General features: G+C 36.8%; 4 protein-coding genes across 5 annotated transcripts; all 4 read right to left on the bottom strand.

The window, feature by feature from the left end:
- Nucleotides 1-5,345, bottom strand: LOC113748780 (BTB/POZ domain-containing protein At2g04740-like). Of its 2 annotated transcripts, none has more exons than XM_027292327.1 (5): nt 4,709-5,345; nt 2,697-3,465; nt 1,808-1,844; nt 1,554-1,687; nt 1-622 (listed from the first exon to the last, which is right to left on the bottom strand). In XM_027292327.1, the coding sequence occupies exons 1-5, from the start codon at nt 5,154-5,156 to the stop codon at nt 253-255; spliced, it is 1,758 nt and encodes a 585-aa protein (XP_027148128.1). In that variant the 5' UTR covers nt 5,157-5,345; the 3' UTR covers nt 1-252. The 2 variants fall into 2 exon arrangements, with proteins under 2 accessions (XP_027148128.1, XP_027148129.1); XM_027292328.1 differs by having other exon boundaries at nt 2,697-3,456.
- A 2,394-nt stretch (nt 5,346-7,739) lies between these two features.
- Nucleotides 7,740-9,267, bottom strand: LOC113748949. Its single transcript, XM_027292555.1, has 2 exons — nt 9,065-9,267; nt 7,740-8,304 (listed from the first exon to the last, which is right to left on the bottom strand). The coding sequence occupies exons 1-2, from the start codon at nt 9,179-9,181 to the stop codon at nt 8,053-8,055; spliced, it is 369 nt and encodes a 122-aa protein (XP_027148356.1). The 5' UTR covers nt 9,182-9,267; the 3' UTR covers nt 7,740-8,052.
- Nucleotides 9,268-14,575: 5,308 nt separating this feature from the next.
- Nucleotides 14,576-15,348, bottom strand: LOC113749581 (50S ribosomal protein L18, chloroplastic-like). The gene is made up of 2 exons (XM_027293368.1): nt 15,061-15,348; nt 14,576-14,994 (listed from the first exon to the last, which is right to left on the bottom strand). The coding sequence occupies exons 1-2, from the start codon at nt 15,253-15,255 to the stop codon at nt 14,749-14,751; spliced, it is 441 nt and encodes a 146-aa protein (XP_027149169.1). The 5' UTR covers nt 15,256-15,348; the 3' UTR covers nt 14,576-14,748.
- Nucleotides 15,349-15,534: 186 nt separating this feature from the next.
- LOC113750401 (protein FAR1-RELATED SEQUENCE 5-like) lies at nt 15,535-18,366 on the bottom strand. Its single transcript, XM_027294375.1, has 3 exons — nt 16,163-18,366; nt 15,848-16,064; nt 15,535-15,711 (listed from the first exon to the last, which is right to left on the bottom strand). The coding sequence occupies exons 1-3, from the start codon at nt 18,364-18,366 to the stop codon at nt 15,535-15,537; spliced, it is 2,598 nt and encodes an 865-aa protein (XP_027150176.1).
- Between the last annotated feature and the right edge of the window lie 929 nt (nt 18,367-19,295).

Below are 19,295 nucleotides of genomic sequence, written 5' to 3'. Positions count from 1 at the left end.
GCAAAGCTTATATCTAGCTGGAGTTCAATCCAATATCAGCAAAATTTTGGAGTTACTTTACAAATTCCCAAAAAAAATAAAATTCAGATCTTTGCATGAACTACAAGAAACCCTAATTCTCTTTTAAAAGAAAACTGTGGCTAGATTTCATGTAACTATCAATTGTTTTTCTTTTCTTATTTCACTTCTACAAGTAACAGCTTCTGATAAGCTTAGTATTCATTCATTTATTGAACCATTTGGTGTGAAGGTTCAAGGTAACGAGGAGGCTGTTTCTGGAACAGATGCAGAACTCTCATCAAGGGCACCAGATTTCTCTTGCTCAGCTACTACCACAAGCATCTCTAGGCGTTTATCAAAAATTAGTGCGCTCTCATCTCTCTTATCAAGTTCAGCTCCTTCAGCCTCGAGCCATTTCTCTCGCAAATCATCTAGGAGATTCTCCTCAACTGTATTCAATTCAGCTCCTGGTGCACTTGGAGCTGTGGTACGAAGAGTGGATTCTCCAGAAGGTGGTGGAAGTGTTAAAAGCATCGCCCTGAACTCAGGAGTTTCAGCAAATATCTCAAAGTTACAAGCTATTGTATCAAGACAATACTCCCGAATCTTCACTACGCCATACCTGCATCATTTAAAAGATTGTTCAAACAAAATCGCATTTAGCTAAATGAACAAAATAAAGCATTGCGTGACAGAGGTTAAACTGCATTCAACAGAAGAAGGAAAAATATTTTACCCTCCTATTTAATTTGATAATCAACAGCATGCCTATTTATAGGAAATTGGTCAACCAAAATGAACCAACATGCAAATTTTCTCAAAAAAAAAAAGGTTGAAAATTGTCCCACTTAAAAAAATTTGTTCTGAAAGTCTAACCTTCTATTATCTTTTACCATGACCGGGTACCCAATTAGGAAGATAAGAGCATACATGTATTTAGCTGGAAGTTTACAAGCAGGAGCAAAAAGTCAGAATCATCAAAATATTTTTCCCTTAACCATCTTAGAAACAATTGCAAGGAAAAAATGGGAAATTAAAATCTGGGGCCTCGGGCTACCAATTGGCAGCCACCAGATCAAGTACCGAAGTTTTTCCTCAAAAATAAGAGCCAAGAGATTGGCCACAAGGTTTAGGCCCATCGTTTTATAACAGATATTGTTGTGGTTTTAGTGGAGTTGATCAGATTGGATTGAAGAAACTATATCCCTTTTGGTCTGTTTTCACAGAGCAAGAAATTGTTCCAACTTCAACTTGATGATAGGTCGAACAGCATAAGTAAGAATACCTTGAAGAAACAAACAATGTTTAACTAACTATATGTGAATACTTCAGCAGCATATTACTGGCATGGAAGGCTCCTTTGCTAGCAATATCCACCTTTGCAGATTAGTTTCCTCGTAATAAGAAATTTCATTTTTAAGTTAACATTTATTTCCTATTTAAAATGAAATGCTTAGAAGATATAGAAAAAGAATAATATGATAATTTCAACTTTTTAAAGCTAGAAAAGAGTTTAAGAAGCAATAAGTATAAAGCATAAACAAAAAGCATACATGTCTGACAACATCAGCCAATGACAGAGCTCTGCTGGAGGAACCATTTCTAGGTGGGGCAACAGTGCATCAGCGACAGCACGTTTAAGCGGAAATAAAAGATATCTTGATGCCACATCAAACAACTCTTCAGCCTGCATCGAGAAAAAAAACCATCACCAAAAGCTTACTACCAGAAATTAGTAATCAAAACTCAACAAACAGCATTATTATACAGCTCCAATTCTGTTAAGAATAAGAATGTCGAATGATACCTGATCAGGATCTATGTCCTTCAGGCCATCAGTGTACCTAAATCAGCACAAAAATCATACATATTAAGAAAAAGAAGCTTGAAGGTACAAAAGGTTGGACAGAGTAAATATGCCAGGATCATCTTTCCAGAAACTAAACACCTAACATTATACTGACAGTGAGCAACGGCAAAATGAACAAGGACAAGAACCAAATATCACAAAAGTAATATATGGGTCATGATGGGGTCAACAGAATTGCTACATCATGCATGAGATGAGCTCTACCACTACGTGCTGTTAGAGTAAATATATTCCTTATTTCCTTCTATCCAATATATTTTCTTTCCAAGCTTTAATAGTTAACCAAATTAAAAGCCAAATACACACCAATAACATCAGACATATAACAAGAAGGAAGCTTGAAGGGACAAAATGATAGAAAGAGTAAACATGCCAGAATTATCTTTTGAGAAAGTAGAATTCATAATGAAATTTTGACATTCTGGAACACCAATTTGAACAAGAAACAGAATAACTAATAGAACAAAGTAAACAGGCCATCAAATCTCGTCTCATGGGGTTAGCAAGGTCACTATTCTACGCATGAGATACTACTTCACCAGCATGTCCCATTTTAGTAGCTATATTACTTATTTCATTCTCTTAAATATATTTCTTTTGCATGCTTCAACAGTTAACTCATTAAATACCAAATATACGCTATTAACAAGAAAAGTAGGGAGATACTTGGCTATGACACCTGAGTCAAATTATATGAGCATAGTAAATATTCAACTCACCTACGAGCAGGAACTCTATGGCAAGTGGAGACCTCCAGCACAAAGAACTATGATTCTAATTCAAACTTCAAACTACATGACCTACTCGAAGTGAAGCATAAACTTACATATATTCTATCATTTTCTCAAAAGCACCCATGCTCAAATCATGTTCTTCAAGACATGGAAGGGTACTATCAGGCAAACTGTCTCTTCCTTCATGGAACTCCTTAACCCGGGATAATCTTGCTTTGAAATATTCGGACCTTGATGCTAAGATGACTTGATGGCACCTAAAAATTTTCTTTTCAACTAGCACACAAACATCTGCAAGATCATCTTCAAATCCAACCATCTGCATTAAACCAACACGAGATACAAGACTATCAACAGGACTATCCAGGTTTTCTTCTCTTGTTGAATTGGCAAGAGAAATTTGAAGAATTTCATGTAAGGCCGCAGGAAGACGGTCATCCTGTGGAAGGGAAAGACCCTGCAAAATGAATCGCTTCTGAGAGTTGTCTATCTCCCTAAGGGCCTTGTAATCTGCATACTGTTGATGGATTAATTCTTTCTCAAGAACTTTTTGAAGTGATTGGCACTTGCAAACTCTGCAAATTCTCACCAAATCCTCCATGTCATCTACTGAGATTTCAAGCCGATCACTATAAAAAAAGTGAATGAGGCTAAAAAGAGCAGGGTAAGATAGGTTTTCCCTTGAGAATCTTATTTCCTTGCGATCCTTCCAATCTGTCGCAAATTTCCTCTTAAAGAAAGGTGAACGGGCACTCAAGATGACTCTATGAGCTTCAATAGGTCTTCCCTGCACATAAAGCACAGCATCTGCAGGGAAGTGGTCTGAAGTGGATCCTCCATTTGGTGAATAACCTATTGATTCTATTACTCCAGGTCAGATTAATGAAGATAAGAATTCCTGACAGAGAAATGTCTATATAGTTTATCAGTCAGAAAACAGCACAACATGAATTCCAAAATGCTAATATTAAATTAATATCAAACTAAAGCATCCACAAGCAAAGCAATCAGATGTAGCAAATCTTCCAGCATGTTTCAGCATAATGCCAGCTTAAATCTGGCAAAGAATGTGAAGCTTTGATATGCATTTTGAAGGAAAATTGTTTTACGCAATTTTAAAATAAAATTGTGAAATAAGTCTCAGAACTAAGCCTTGTTTTTAGTTAAAGCCATCATGAGCTAGCACCAACTAATGCAAGAATAGATCAAAAAGCAAGCATCTCTTGGAAACACAAACTGGATGAAAGAAAATAAGGACCATCAATCAACCCTAACTATCAATTGTTGTTTACCAAAGGATCTATCATAGAAGAGAAGCCCATCATATATAGCCTTAAAACCAAGCAATATAAGACCTAGTTGAATCCAAAAGTTTCCCAGAAAGAATCAGAAAACGAGTCCCAAGACCATGCTTAAATTACCCAAAATGCTAATATTTGCACACAAACCTATTGAAAACCTTGCAATCACCTTTATTTGGCTATTGTATTTGTCCCATTGGAATTCTTTCAATCCCTACGCCATCAGGGCATAACAATCTTCTGCACCTAACTATATGCCCTCCATGAGAAACATTCGACTGGAGCATCTTAAGCTGAATATTCGTACCAAAAAGTCATTTTACTCCAGGCTTTAAGTAGAACATTTATGATTTTCGCCAAACACCAGATTCAATAACAACGTTTAGCTAATGCTCTCAACCACTCAAATGGTGCAAACCAGTGTTGAATCAACAGCCTAACCTCGATTTCAAGTTTTTCAAGATTACACAATCTTCTCAACACGGAAAAAGAACCCAGTGTGGTATTTGTTAGTTACTCCAGCTTTCACAAGTTTTCTTCATTTCTTCACATGGATATTGGCCTCCCAAATACTTGTCCTCTTTCCTTTCCTACTTTAGGACTTATCTTTCTAACATTTACACATAAAAACAAGTATTCTCATATGCTGTTGCTCCAAAGTATTAAGCTTTTTCAAAGACAAAACAGTCCTTTTGAATTCCTCGACTAAATTTTCCTTTCTTTTACAGCATAATCTCTTTTTAATCTAAGAACTATACATCAGTCAAATGGGCAAGAACAAAAACAAAACATTCAAATCAGACCTGGAATGGGAAATTGAGCTTGGCCATCCAGTTGCTCCAAATAAGCCTTATTAGCCCAACACCCCAAGAAGGTCTCCCTCAATGCAGCCTGCAAAGGCCCCAAAGGAGGCGGGCGAGCTTCAAATGCTTTCAATAGCTTCCTAACTTTAAGATTAAGCGCGGCATAGTGACAGCGATCGCCATCAAACGTGTGCTCAGAGCAAATGGCCCCGCTTTCCAAAAGCATCCTAGCGGCATCCAAATGCCCCGCAAGGCAAGAGTAGTAAAGGGCCACCGAATCCCATTGGTCCCGAGCATTTACGTTGACGCCGGACTCCAACAAGTACTTCAACCGGTCAACGTCCCCGGCCCTGGAAGCCTCATAAACGTCGCCGTATGGGACCTTTTTTAAGGGAAGTGAGGAGGTGAAGTCCTCAGGGTCCAAATCAATTCCATCCAAGTCTGACATATCTGTAATGGAGGATCAAAATTGCTAGTAATGATTAAATGCCGCAAAGGTGTTCGATGAAATGCCTCAGTGAAGTTTGCTTTGTAATTGTGGTAGAAATTAAACATCTGGGTTTTGTGAATTTAAGGACTAATCATGCTGCTGTTGAATTTTTTTTTTAATTTTGACCGACAGAATTTCTGGGTTTTAGGAATAATGAAAATGATTTCCAGAATTTCAGCAAGGAAGATAGAAAGGGAGGGAATGATAGTGTGACAGAGACTGTATTGGGCCTTTAACGTGGAAGAGTTCAACTGGCTACATGGATAAAACTGGCAAATGCCTCTATGGACCGGGCTTTACTAAGCCCTGGGGTGGGTTAAGACTTAAAAGACTGAAAACTTTAGTAGTCACAGGCCTAAGATTCGCCTCCTAGGCTGACGCTCCGAATCCTCAATTTCAGCCCATTTATTTCAGTGATCCTTGGGCAGGCTATACAAGAGGTGGAAAGCGAGGTACTCTTGATGCGTGTCCAATTTGTTAAAAAATATTTTTAATTAAAAGAATTACAAAAATAATGTAAGTAAATATAACTATTTTATGTAATATGTCATAAAAAGTGTATTATAGAGAAATATGTATAATTGGAAGCAAAAAAACTGTTAGTAAGGGAGAATATGAAAATTGAAGGAAGGTCATTTTGGTTGAATAAGATTTGTATATCAGTTGCTAATAGAGATAATGATTAATGGATAATAAAGATAAAGATAAATTTGAGAAACAAATAAAGTTAATATCAAATTAACACCTACACAGACTTAATTATTGTAGAGATTGTAAAAATAGACTCTGTTGTTAAACTCGGACTCATAAAGCTCACGGGTCAAAGATTCACCCGTTAAACAGGCATTCAAAAATTGGGTGACAATGAGACGTTCAATTAGTTCTATATTTAAATGAAGAAATATTCGTTTTAGTTTTCTATTTTTTCCTCATGCACATTGTCTAATCCAAAGCCTTCGTATTCAACTCCAATTTGATAATTTGAAAACTTCAAATGTGTAATCAGTGAGTATAGAACTAAATTATTAATATTTATGTGAAAAAACTGAAAACTAAGGCTGCAAATTAAAATAAGAAAAAGTTTAGAAGAGCACGTTATCAATTTTTTAAAACTTTTTGGGTCCAAAATGAAATACTAAAAAATTTTGGACATCAATGTAAAATGAGAGTATCTTTTTATTTCTTCGTTTCAAACAGTTTCCAGGGGTTTATATGTTTTCCGCGGCGGTCACGGTCATTCATCAACCCTTTTTCTCTCCAGTTCTCTAACTCCTCCTCTTCCCATTTTGACAACATCATATCTCTTACTCCATTTTATTTTTTATTTTACAAACATATAAAGATTAGAATTTCTTACTCTCTGTATCTCTTGACTTCCTTTGAAGTCCATCTCTCTCGTTTTGTTTTTCTATTTCTTTCTATTCTTTCCTCTCCTTTCTTGCCATTTCGGTTTATACCCAATTGTTGATTATGGATCTGTAATTAGTACGTGTTTGAAAGATGAAACTCGGATGGATACATGAAGTGATTTACTGAAAGTGAGAGAAAAATAAATAACGACGAAAAAATAAAAACTTCTTGTCATCGAGTCGCGAGTTTTGATTTAACCTAGCTTTCTTCTATTACCTTCTTAAAGTAAACTGGCACTAGACACCTATCCCGTTCACAGTCGAATGAGTCGAACAATCCGAGTTTGAAAACACTAGTTTTGAGAGGATAGCACTTAGATATGATCTCCTATATCCTAATATTGAAAATGAATTTTTTTGATGTTTTCATTTGCTTCTTATCTAGATTTTAGATTTTTTTTGGTACAAGCGTATTAGATTTGTCACTAGGTAGAAAAAAAAAAAATCTAAAACTCAAAATTTACGTATTAATCCTAATTGATTAGCTTTTATATATATATATTTACAAAAGTTAAAGCAACCAAGAACAGCCCATTTATTATGCATTTCGCACATACTAAACTTTCGATGGCCACTTTTTTTTTTATTTGGAGACTATCACTTTCGGCCAATGTCTACCACATTAGGAAGGCAAGGAATTAGGGCCTTTACCAGCCAAAAAAAAAATAAAAATGGCCATCTAAGTTGATTTGTTATCAAGTGATTCAGTGTTGGTTAAAAGTTCTAAGAGCAAGGAACAAGAGAGGGGTTAGATGTTGTAGACAAAAATGAAGAACTTGTACATCTCAGAACCACAGCCGTGACATGAAAATTTCATATTTAGATATTATCACCTTTTGAAAAATCCATGAAGAATTCAAAACAGTGAATATTAATGGTTTCACTTTTTTTTTTTTTTTTTTTTTTTTTTTGTAAAAGTACTAGCTAGAATGCAAAATTTAACCCAAAAATAAATAAATTGTATTTTATCGTTCTCGCGTACTGTTGAATTTTTAAAGAAAGATCCACTTCTTGAATTGTTCTTGTTCAAAATCCTTTTGGTATGAGATCAGGAAGGAGATGACCTTATAGTTTGATCAGGTCCGGGTCCTCAAGCACGCTTCCAGGTAAAAGAACAGAATGCGTAATGAAATTGTGTGAAATCGTTTCATTTTCATATGCTACCACTTCAGATCAGGCCTTAACAACAAGCCACTAAGTACATACCAAACAACAAATCAAACCAAGTACTAATCTTATATTATAACGTAATCCATATGTTTGCAGGGTAATCCCGACAGTTTATTTAATCTGCAAGGCTAAGACAAGAAACAGAGACAGATTTGCGTTTTACACACAAACTCCTATTGGAGTTGTGCCACAACACACTAATAGTTATAGCAGGCAACCTGGTGCGCATGATCCTGACCGGAAATTAAAGGCACATATCTGAAACCCTCGGCCCTTCACCTCCTCGGCTGAAGCACCTTACTCATGATTTCAAATGTAGTGTCGAAGAAATCCTTAGAGTTCATAGTAGTCAAAATTTCGGATGTAGAGAGACGATATACTGCACTTCCCTTGTAGAAGAATAATATCGTGTCTGGATCGGACAAGCTATAGCGAGCTACATGTTCAGGTACATCTTTCTTTTCCACCTCGTATATGTCTGAGAAAAAGCTTAGGATCCTGGAATAATATGCTACCCAGTCAGTGACCTGCAAATAGACAACAAGATGACAGGTGGTTAGGGGCACAAATACATAACCATTTTTTAGGGTTTGATTCGTCATTCTCTGGTGCAACGAATATTTGCTGAGTTCTATTTCCATGAGTGAAAAAGTAATTTTATGATATAATGCTAGAAATAATAGTTTCCTTTAACGAGAATATTTTAAATAAAAAATCTTCTAAACATTGAAACATAAAAATTTCTTTTGGATGAGTATATTTAAAACACCAAAATAGTTGATAAATCTCTCAAAATTCTATTGGATCAACACTGCGGATTCGAGAGCACAACTACGTCCTGTTTAACTTCGTCAACTTCTTCGAAATTCGAGAATCAAATTGTGGCTTTAATTGCAAGGTTACAATACAAATTTCTGGAAACAAAAAAAAAAAAATCATCCTTTTGCTTATATGGATAGATATATAGGAACTTTACACATAAAGCTTACCATAAAAAAGTTACTTTTCCTTTCTGAAACATAAAGTGAAAAAAAAAAATCGGGACACTCATTAAGAAGGGTTTCAAGTATTTATTTTGTTTTTGAAAAAAATGTAATTAATTTAGAAAAGTATCTAAATGCAGAGGGCATAATAATCGTACTTATGTATATTCATATAGCAATTTAAGTGTAATCTAGATGCGCTAATGAGTATTTAATGGACACCCATTGAAAAAATTCAATAAAACAATTATGTTGTGTTGCAGCCAACCGCTTATAGATATTGAGGGTGCCGGAGATGATGTACCTTCCCGGAATCCGAGTAACCTCGATCTACAAATCTGATGATCACGAAGTTTTTGGATGCATTATTAATAGCTCGATCGACTTTAAAGGCTCTATCCAGGCTCTTCACGCTGGACATGGCTATTTTCTTTCCGCTCTTGCTCTTGCTCTTGCTCTCTCTCTCGATCTCTGCTCTATTTATTTGTACACGAAGAAGCCTTTTGATGCAATTTACGTAGTGGAGTCACTTGTATATATAGATAGATATTCTAAGCCACAAAGCTGTGCCAAAGGAAATTCCATAACTAGCACATCTTATTCCATTTGATAACTTGTTCGAATTTGCGCCGGCCACGAAAAGCAAGTGTCAGTTGGACAGCTGCGTAGCGCTGTGAGTGGGCATCGTATCTTTTGTGCTAGAGATCAGAAATCACCAAAGGAGAAGGAACAATGTTTAGTTGGATTCTTGACAAATCCGAAAAGCAATAAACCAAACAACTAGGCCTTGAGCAAGTCAAACTTATATGTATATGTATGTGTGTGTCTATATCTATATATATATTCTAGATTTATTCTTATACTCTAGATTTTTCTTCTTTAATGATTAAAAGAACATAGAGCAACTTGTTTTCTATTTTATGTTGCCTTGATAATTTTTCTTCCTAGTGAATTTATGTTTTGACCTCTATTAGTGTCTCACTTTAAATTAAAAGTTACATGAGAATGAGATATACGTACAATTTAAAAAAAAATCACTTCCAATAACCATTTTATTTCATAACACACTCATAAAGAAATTGTAGGAATCGATAAATATTGTACCGACCCTAGGTTCTTTTTCAAGATAAACAAACAAATAAATAAATAACCCATCGGCCTTTTGTTTTCTGAGCACATTGTACAAATAAGGGATGGGCTCCGTTTGATTCTCTCCGGGACAGAGAATAGTACTCTGCATGTTGCAATGAAAGCAATGTGAAACGAATGTATCATTGTCATATGCCAATGTATACACAGTAAATTTATTCTTGGGCTAACATTTACTCTTGACCAAGATTCCCCTTTCTTTAGCCTGTGTCCAATAAAATGTACTCCTTTTTCTGTTCGATAAGCTCTTCCTATCTGGAAAGCATATGATTCGATGTAGACCCGATCCAGAAATGGCTCAGGCCATTGTATGGAAAGCATCCAATTCGAAGGAAACCAGCAACGTACTCCTTTCATTTCATTGAGCCGTTGTCAACCTTTGCCTACCAAATTCCCTTTTTTTTTTTTTTTTTTCTTTCTCTTTTTGGCTGCTCTTTTACTAGGTCTCTCATATTTTATTCCCATTTCATACGCCAATTCTAATAATGCTCAGATAAAAGAATAAATCTTTCACACATTAATAATTAATGGATACACTTACGGATTTAGACGTATGTTACATGTTCAAAATATTTTGTTAAAATTAAAATTAAGATAATGTGTCATATTCATCCAAATCCATTAATATATTTATTGACGTAGAAAATATTAGTCGCAGATATTTTTTTTTTTATCCTTCAAACTTTTTTCTTTTCTTCTTATAATTTCCGGAAACTTCACAAGTTCATTAGGAAGACGCAGAAAAAGGGCTTGAAGGAGCTGGATTCAAGAAAAAACTTCTAGTACTATTTACATATTGCTGAAACACACCAGAGTAGACTACAGAAATCAGAAAAGCATATTACTCCATCAGTAGGAAAGGGCAAAGCCTTACTTTTAATGATCAAAGACCTTATTGCAGCCATTTACTTGGTTTTGATGCCATGCTTAATCTGAGGAAGTACCAAGTCATCAGCAAAACGCCTGCCCATAAACTCCTTCATCATGAAAATGCGAAGCACATCTTCTGGCGTCTGATTTGCACTTGATTCCACAAAGTTTCCCTTGTCAGCTGACCCCATTTCCAAACCTCTGTTTTTCAAAAACGATAGAAATTTTATTTATAATAATGAAGAAGACATTACATTATATGAGCAAGGGCTCAAACTTGGACTTTACAAAAGTGGAATAGGCCACTGAGGAGTTTAGAGTTCCTCATCATAGTATAAGCATAGCTAATCCACTCAGTTTTGCACTGAGTCTATTCACTTCAGAAGGCAAACAGTCAAATGAGCATTTCCTAAACATTGAGCTAAGATCTTTTGTGTCCTCCAGGTGAGTTGCCAGGCTTAAGTTGCTAGAAACTTGATACCTTATCAGCGGAGACTTTCCCTCCGCCACCACCTCCAGTAACTTGGGTCACTTCTTTTGTTTGCTGAGATTCTCAGATTTCACATCATTCATTGTCTCAGAAATAATTTTAGCCACTGTTTTTCCACCAGGGATCAATTCCCGGAGAGCATGACGAGCAGCATTTTGGGCGAACTTGGAAGCGAAAAGGCCGATCATTGACCGGGTTTCCTCGCTGGGCATGTAGTCATTGAGCGCCTGCATCCAGTTGACTCTGACGGCCTTATCGATGTTGCCAACGACGGCAGAGCTGTAACCGTAGGAGGCTTTGCATGCATCTATGACGGCCGTTGGAGCGGGTGCGTTTCGCTTCCCGGCTTCAGTTGTTGAGTTGATCAAGTCCCAGAATCCCATCTGCTGCTCTGCTTTTGTTATCGATCAATTTTCAGATGTGGAACCACTATAACTATTGCAGGTCTGCTATTAGTCGCAAATAAAATGTGATGATTGGTGAATGAGGCGGCAATGTCCCAATATATATTGATTATTTGGGATAAGAGGGCTAATTGGAGTGCTAATGAAGTACAATAGTACATCCAAAAAAGGCCAATTTTCTAGTGATAACTTATAATCAAGTAAACTTATAAAACTTATTTAGCTAGGCATAAAATATTATCTGTATTGCTACATAACGCACTAGGTTGAGATTGGGATATTACTTTGGGCCTTAGGGCCGTGGGATCTATTATATTTAAGCGGGCGTCATGGGCGATAATCCCATTAAATTAGTCAGTTTAGGGCCATATCATGACTGTATATCTTTTCAGAGGTACTCTAATACCTTCTTTGGATTGCTTTCACTGTAAGTAAGGTTGGAATCTCCGACCTTCAATTCGAAGAGAAATTTAATTCTTGACTACTGACTCAAAACTCGGTGGTTGCAGCTGTCCATTATCAAGTAATCACAAACATGAGTTAGAAAGGCAGAAAGGAAGGTTTGGAAAAGCTTCCGACTGACTGGTTGAAAAGTAAGTGAAGGATGCTTTGGGAAAGCATCCGACTAAAGCGATAAGCAGTATATCGGTTAGTGCGTTCTCTTGGACTCTCTGCCTTAGCCTGCTTGTCCTCGCTTTCAGAAAGCGACCACACCAGAGGCAAGGAAAGAAGCTTTGGGAGAGCATCTGATATGACTCAACTCGGTAGTAATAAAATTGGACTAAGTTTGCTCATTGACGTTGAACAAGAAATATGTAGTAAACAAGAAACTCACAAGGTGAAATTAAAATTTCAAGCATAAAAGGGAAAAAGAAATCTCATGCAAACAACTTTTGATAAAGTCACGCAACAGTAAATCAAGTAGAGCAGCATATTGTGGATGTGGAAGGAGGTCAAGCCATGTCATCTGCCAATAGATGGTAGCCCCCAAACATGCCTGGTCGAGAATGGAAAAGGACCGTTTGTAAAAGCAAAGGAAGGTGCAACCGGAAGAAGATGACGGCAGGGAAACAGGCCACAATGGTGATGGGAATGTAAGCTCACTTTTGCCTTGATTGAAGTGACAGTCCAATTGTTGTGCCAAAAGATATCATGGTTCCATCTATGGTGGAAAGCTGACCTGCTTATGCACGGTGGGAAGAGCCAAGGAAATTAGGACAACTCAGCATTGTGGGCCTGGGTGAAGAAAGGTTATTAAAAGTAGTGACCGGAACCTGGTAGAAGAAGTTTCACCATGTCCATTGTACTTTTAGGATAAATAACATGTATGCCCCTCAACAACTTATGGACTTTTGTATGCACCCAAAAATTATCATTAATTCTGGAGTAGCTCCCCATGCCTGATTGGCAGGAAACAAGTTGCGGGCATTTGTATGCATTAAAGAATTATCATTAATTGGAGAGTAGCTCCCCATGCCTAATTAGCAGGAAACAAGCTGCAAAGAGCTGGAAGATTTGGAAAAATTGGTCAGATGCAATAATCCTTGGGACTATTGATTAAGCGCATTTAGTCCTATTGATTTAAGGACTATTAATCATAGGACTATTAATCCTAGGACTATTAATCATATCCAGCTTCGTTTTTTCATATTGTGCGTGCAATCAAAAAATATATAATATTTATGATAATATATTTTAAATAAAATTTTTATTATTGAAACAAACTTTAATTGTTAGTTATAATAATAGTTAGAAGTAAAAGTAGCGATGAGTAGTTATAGATAGTTAAAGTAAAATTAATTTTTATAAGGATAAAAAATGTTCATAAAATGTTAACTCCAAATCCCTTCCTCAAACTTTATATATAGTATAGATAACAATGCACCTACATTCACTAAGTATTCTATTATACTAAAATGTATCTACATTTGCACAATCTTCACATTTGCTGTCCCTTCTTCTTTTTTTCCCTTTTTTAAAAGTAATTTATCCAATTTTTGCCATTCAATTTTTTTAATTCCGTTCATTAGTTCAAAAGCGATTTTTCTTTATTGCATTTACCCTTGATAAGTTAAAAGCCCATAAATGTATTTATGTGTACTTCAATCTTAAGGATTAACTTTAATTGTTAGTTAGCGTAGATGAGTAATTATATACATAAATAAATAAAAAGAATTAATTTGTATAAAAAATTTATTTTTCACAATAATTTATTGAAGAATTTTGGTTCATAAGGTTATAGTAATTTGGTAATTACAATACTTAGGGTAGTTATATTGGCAAAATGTGATTAAGCAATTAGAGGAAAAATTAAAAGTTTTTCCCTAAGGATAAAATCGAAAGTTTAGAAAATGATTTTAAAAAGTTTATACTAACAGCGATCCCTCTAACTAAGTGCTCATAGATAGTGATTTTTTAATTGGAATCAAAATTGTAGATGAATAATTAGAAACATAATTAACATAATGTTACAAAAAACCAGAATCGTGACATAATTGACCTGGTAGATTTTAATTTTAATTTAGAAATTAGATAAGTAAACTTATACGTAACATGGTGACTTTCAAATCGATATCAAATTTGTAGATGAGTAATCACAAATATAATTAACATAATACACCAAGAAACTAGAATTGAGATTGTAGATAAAATAATCATAAACATAAATCACATAATACAAAAGTTTCAAAGATTGAACGTTTGAACTATTAAAATAACTAGATGGTTATGAATTTAAATTCTAACTCTGCAACTAGTTATACTGGACATGACAAACTATAAATCACAAATTTGACCAGTAAATTAGTGTCAAAATTTGCAAATTTTTAAATATTAAAATGATGTAATGATAAGGATAATCAAGTCACAGTAAAAATCAAAATTTACACTTTTTTTTTCTCCAACTTCTTTTAACTTGAGGAAAAAGGTTCATGAAGAACAAAGCCCCTACAAGTTACATTTGCACAAACAGTGAATCCAAGTCAAGGCACCTCAAAGAGATACCATTACAGAAAGGGTAGTGAAAAGACAACGGCATAATAGAAAAGTTGATAGAGTTGATACTACATCCAAGGCCTAAAATTGGAGACCATGTTCCCGAGCAGCATCAGCAAGTGCTTGAATACGTCCATGATAAGGGTAGCCACCTCGGTCGAAGGCCACTTTTGTAATCCCTTTCTCAAGACAGGACTTTGCAATTGCTTTGCCCACTTTCTTCGCCACATCAATAGTGGGAGCAGAGCTATAATTGAGATAATCGGAGATTGGCTTTTGCATTGTTGAAGCAGAAGCAAGAGTATGCATCTTCGAGTCATCAATTACCTGAACAGACAGATGCTTATTGGATCAAAATACAGACAGTCTTGGTCTTTCCGGTGTCCCTTCAACCTTCTTACGGATGCGCGAATGGCGGGCAGTGCGGTCCTCTCTGCGGGTTCCGGCCTTGGCTTCAATGGAGAGAGCGTTAGGCTGCCATTGGGTCGAGAACGAGGAAAGCGGCAAGGGCGAAGGAAGGAAAGGAGAAGCGAATTTGGGTGTTCTGAAACCAAGCCCAAAACTAAGTGAAGGTGCATTGCAAGACATTTCTTTGTTTGTTTCAGCAGAAAATTCTTTGCTATTCTTTCTCCTTTCTTCTCCCTCCTTAAAACACGCTCTGTTTAGCCTATCCACAGTCCCACTTCTCCCCCAAAATTTACACTTAAAAGTAAGTGTTGAATTAAAAAATTTTGTTGTGATAGGATTATCTAATGATAGCAAATCCATTGAAACAAGCAAGCAAAAAATGCAATTGATGATAAAGTAAAAAGGTGTAACCCAACATATTGTTTAAAAAACAAACATCAAATACACTATTACATCCCTTCACCAAGCTGGATACATGATATCTCTATTCAAGTCAATGTCTTCCTCCTCCTCGTCATCTACTGGTTGGTAATTAGAAAGATTACCATTGTTCAGCCATGTATAATTCGTAGTGTCCACCGATTGTTGGAATCCGTGAATTGGCTCCAACCCCTGCTTTACTCCAACATCATGCAACTAACATTAAAGGGCATAAACAAATCCACCGTGATGATTAAAAACATAAAAAATAACATTTTATAGCCACCTTACAATATAGTATCCAAAAAAACAAAAAAAAACATTTTCTAGAAAGACAAATTGGACAACCCACCTGATGGTCCAATTGATCCCAGTCATTGTCCGAGTTAAAATGCATGTTCATTCCCCCCCTCACCCAAGCGGCACTTGTATTACCCTCAAAGATGTCTGGAGACATGCCCAGAGCGTGAGACAAGTCGTCGTTGGGATTTTCTATATGCAGGGGACAAGTTCTCTTATTATGGCCTTCCCTTCCACTGCCACAAAAAGTTAGAATATACATGAAACCACTGAAAAAACATGCCATAGAAACTACAAAAATATGAACACGCCATAGAAACTACAGAATATGAAAAGTCGAAAACTTATAACAACTATTAAAACTAACCCGCAATTTCCACATTTGTTGCGGATGTGTCTTTCTTTTCCTTTAGTTCTCTGATCACCCCTCGGCCTGTTTGCATGAGGATCACCGATACCCACTTTACCAGATGCATCTCCCTTTCTATGCGCTTGTGATGAGCTGCCCGTAGCAGTAGATTCTTCTAAGGATAGGGTCTTCATTTCGGCAGTTTGTATGTCTATTACATTCAATAATCGAGTGTATCCAGTAGTAGTCTTTGCCCCATAGTAGCACATGGTATTGCAACCACTAGACAAACGAGCATACCTTGCCATTTCATTAACATTAGTGACCTCTGATCTTTCCCGTAGACTGCCACTCCTCCCACGTCTTGCATCTCTCATCCATCTCTGCATAATGCAATTAGGTGGAATTTTCTTCATTCCTTCTATCACCATTATCCTAAACATGTGACTACAAGGAAGTCCTACGGTCTTCATTTGCAGGCATGAACAACTCATTATGCCAGAAGTTCTATTGTATAAAACCCTCCACTCCTTATTTGAATAGGAATGGGAAATAAAATGAATGCACTGGACTCCATCATCCATGGCATTATATCTGAAGTATAACCCCTGGCTCCTCATCTCAGCTCTAACCTTGAGAAAGATCCTTCGAGTGAAAACTTCTGCTGCATGCTGCTCCAAGTAGTGGGTCTCGGTTGCTGGTAGTAGACTAGTGTGCTCTGTCTCAACATTCATTCTTGCCTCCTCATGGCGAAGCCATGCATTGGCCAAATCAAAAGCTCTAAGAGTCTCAAATAGCCTTAACTCCCTATGAAGGTATATCTTTAACATAGCGTGCATCCTCTCGCACCTCTGTGTACTTCGCATGCCACCGAAAAAATAGCCCCTTAAGTATGCTAGTGCCCAACGCTTCCTCTTTCTATACACTTGGTTAACCCAGTCATTGTTCTCCATATTGAACGAACATACCAGTTTGGCCCACTTTGCTTCAAATTTGTCTATAGAACAGTTGTTGTACATACAATCTTTAAATCCTGCTCTGAAATCCTCATTACCTACATGTGAGTTAAGGTTTTGGTTCAAATGCCAGCAGCACAATCTGTGCTTCGTGTTGGGGAGACATTTTTTTATGGCTTTTCTCATTTGTGGAGCGCCATCAGTCACGACCGATATGGGTTTTTTCCCATCCATCGCCTCCAAGAAAGTGTTAAGGACCCATTCATATGCCCCTTCGTCTTCCTCGCGTACAGTTGAGCATGCAAATATGGACGTGGAGAAGTGATTGTTGATGCCGCACATGACCACAAGAGGGTGCAAGTATTTGTTTGTATTATAGGTGCTGTCAAATACAAGAACATCACCAAAGCATCTGTAGTCCTCACGTGACCTGGAATCGCTCCAGAACAACCTTGATAGTCTCCCTTCACTATCAACTGTGAAATTGAAATACAAGTTCGGATCTACATCTTTCTTACCAAATAGGTATGCAAAGGCCCCTTCTGCGTCGCCATCCGCGATCTCTTCCATCCTTTCTGAATTCATCTTATTATATAGGTCCTTGATAGTGAAAGGAACATTGTTATACCCACCGCATTGAAGCACGAACAACTTCATAATCTGACTTGTCTTCATTCCAACACGACGAAGAACGTGCGCTTGAGCATAGTCGGCTTCTGAGATGTGGCGGTGGGATTTTAGGAACTTCGTACTTGTTGGGCTTGCTAATTTGTGGTTGTGACGCATTACAATATTACTGACCACATACTTGTCCTCCTCAACTGAAAGCCTTACTTTGAAACATGCCTTACAATCAACTCTTGTGACCGCCTTTGGCTCTCTTTGCCGATCCTCTCTTTGTATGTGTTTCTCATCCCGGAGCCCGTGCCTACTACACACCCATTGCCTATATCTGACCCGACCAGTTTCGGGGTCCTTTAGCTTATAACTCTTGCGGACACTGAATCCTGTTGCTCGACCAAGCATCACGTAGAAGGCTTCAGCTTCGTTTTCCGTATTGAACTTCATTGACATCACATCTCGTTCATCTAAGTCCTCATAGTTGAAGTCTTGCACTCCTTCATGGAGCTGTCCCCTAACAGACATTGCTTGTGTTCCCTCTTCAGTTTCTGATATTTCAAATTCATCAATGGCGTCCCACATGGTCAAATCTTTCCATGAATCTTGCACTGGTCGCTTTCCGTTCGGATCATTAGCAGATTGCATCGTATGTTTACGCTGTACTCAACACCACAGGTCCTATCTTATGTTAAGGGGTCCTCATTACAGACTATTATACATGTTTTGAAAGCCATTATTTTCAAAATGCATCCAACTAGAAACCCCATCAATGTGTTTGCGAAGTTTGCATGGAAAAGAATACAAAACATTCTGCTAACGTGTAAACAAAAAATTTGAAGTGTATTTAAAGGGAAACTAGTGTATTTTTCTTGGCTTATAAGAAATAGTTTAGCCGGCCCAAAAACACAGTCCACTACCAATCTCCTAATACAGTTCCAGGCCCGCCATGATTCATGGTTGGCTCATTTTCGATTCTTTGTAGTGAAATATTTGTCTATTCTTTTTTTTCAGGCATAATATTTGTTTCCTCTGTTTTTTTTTTGCAGGTTAAATATTTGTCTATTCTTTTTTTTTTTGAAGGTAAAATATTTATCTATCCGAAGCCAATTTTTTTTTCTTGAAGTATCTATTCAAATAGTACACAGGGAAACATGAACAAGCCACAAGGAACAAAATGTCAAAAAAATTAAGATTCAGATTAGAGTTACCTTCTTGGAATCCACCTTTCTTTCTAGATCAACCTGCTCGTCTCCCACTCACAAGCTCATTGTCGTGGTTGCCAATTGCCCATACATGGACCACTATTTATCTATTCCATGGAGATCATATGTTTTAAGCTACACATATAGTGGTTGTTGGGTGTTTCCTCCCCTTCATAAACAGTGTATTTATTTTGAATAGACTTCGGGTTTTGAAACAAGGGAAAGACGTATCATTTATTTGGCAAGCAAGTAATCTTTTTTTTACTTGTCCTGTAATTTCATTAAATTGCTTTCCAATTCCATGATACTTGCCCAACATCTCCAATCAATTGAAATCGCGGGAAATTATTATCATTTATTCGACAAGCTAGC

Source organism: Coffea eugenioides, chromosome 10 (assembly GCF_003713205.1).
Source record: "Coffea eugenioides isolate CCC68of chromosome 10, Ceug_1.0, whole genome shotgun sequence".
In the NCBI taxonomy this organism is placed as follows: domain Eukaryota; kingdom Viridiplantae; phylum Streptophyta; class Magnoliopsida; order Gentianales; family Rubiaceae; genus Coffea; species Coffea eugenioides.
Note: the sequence above shows the minus strand (reverse complement) of the source record. Positions and strands in the feature narration are given on the sequence as shown.

Excerpts from the sequence above, each read along its gene's own strand:
- LOC113748780 (XM_027292327.1), bottom strand. The coding sequence starts at position 5,156 with ATGTCAGACTTGGATGGAATTGATTTGGACCCTGAGGACTTCACCTCC. Across the intron at positions 1,845-2,696 it reads GAGAAAATGATAGAATATAT|GTACACTGATGGCCTGAAGG; the intron begins GTAAGTTTATGC and ends GTGCTGATTTAG. Across the intron at positions 1,688-1,807 it reads AGGACATAGATCCTGATCAG|GCTGAAGAGTTGTTTGATGT; the intron begins GTATCATTCGAC and ends TTCTCGATGCAG.
- LOC113748949 (XM_027292555.1), bottom strand. The coding sequence starts at position 9,181 with ATGTCCAGCGTGAAGAGCCTGGATAGAGCCTTTAAAGTCGATCGAGCT. Across the intron at positions 8,305-9,064 it reads GTTACTCGGATTCCGGGAAG|GTCACTGACTGGGTAGCATA; the intron begins GTACATCATCTC and ends GTCTATTTGCAG.
- LOC113749581 (XM_027293368.1), bottom strand. The coding sequence starts at position 15,255 with ATGTCTTGCAATGCACCTTCACTTAGTTTTGGGCTTGGTTTCAGAACA. Across the intron at positions 14,995-15,060 it reads ATTCGCGCATCCGTAAGAAG|GTAATTGATGACTCGAAGAT; the intron begins GTTGAAGGGACA and ends CTGTCTGTTCAG.
- LOC113750401 (XM_027294375.1), bottom strand. The coding sequence starts at position 18,366 with ATGCAATCTGCTAATGATCCGAACGGAAAGCGACCAGTGCAAGATTCA. Across the intron at positions 16,065-16,162 it reads AACAAATGTGGAAATTGCGG|TGGTTTCATGTATATTCTAA; the intron begins GTTAGTTTTAAT and ends ATGTTTTTTCAG. Across the intron at positions 15,712-15,847 it reads GGGATCAATTGGACCATCAG|TTGCATGATGTTGGAGTAAA; the intron begins GTGGGTTGTCCA and ends CTTTAATGTTAG.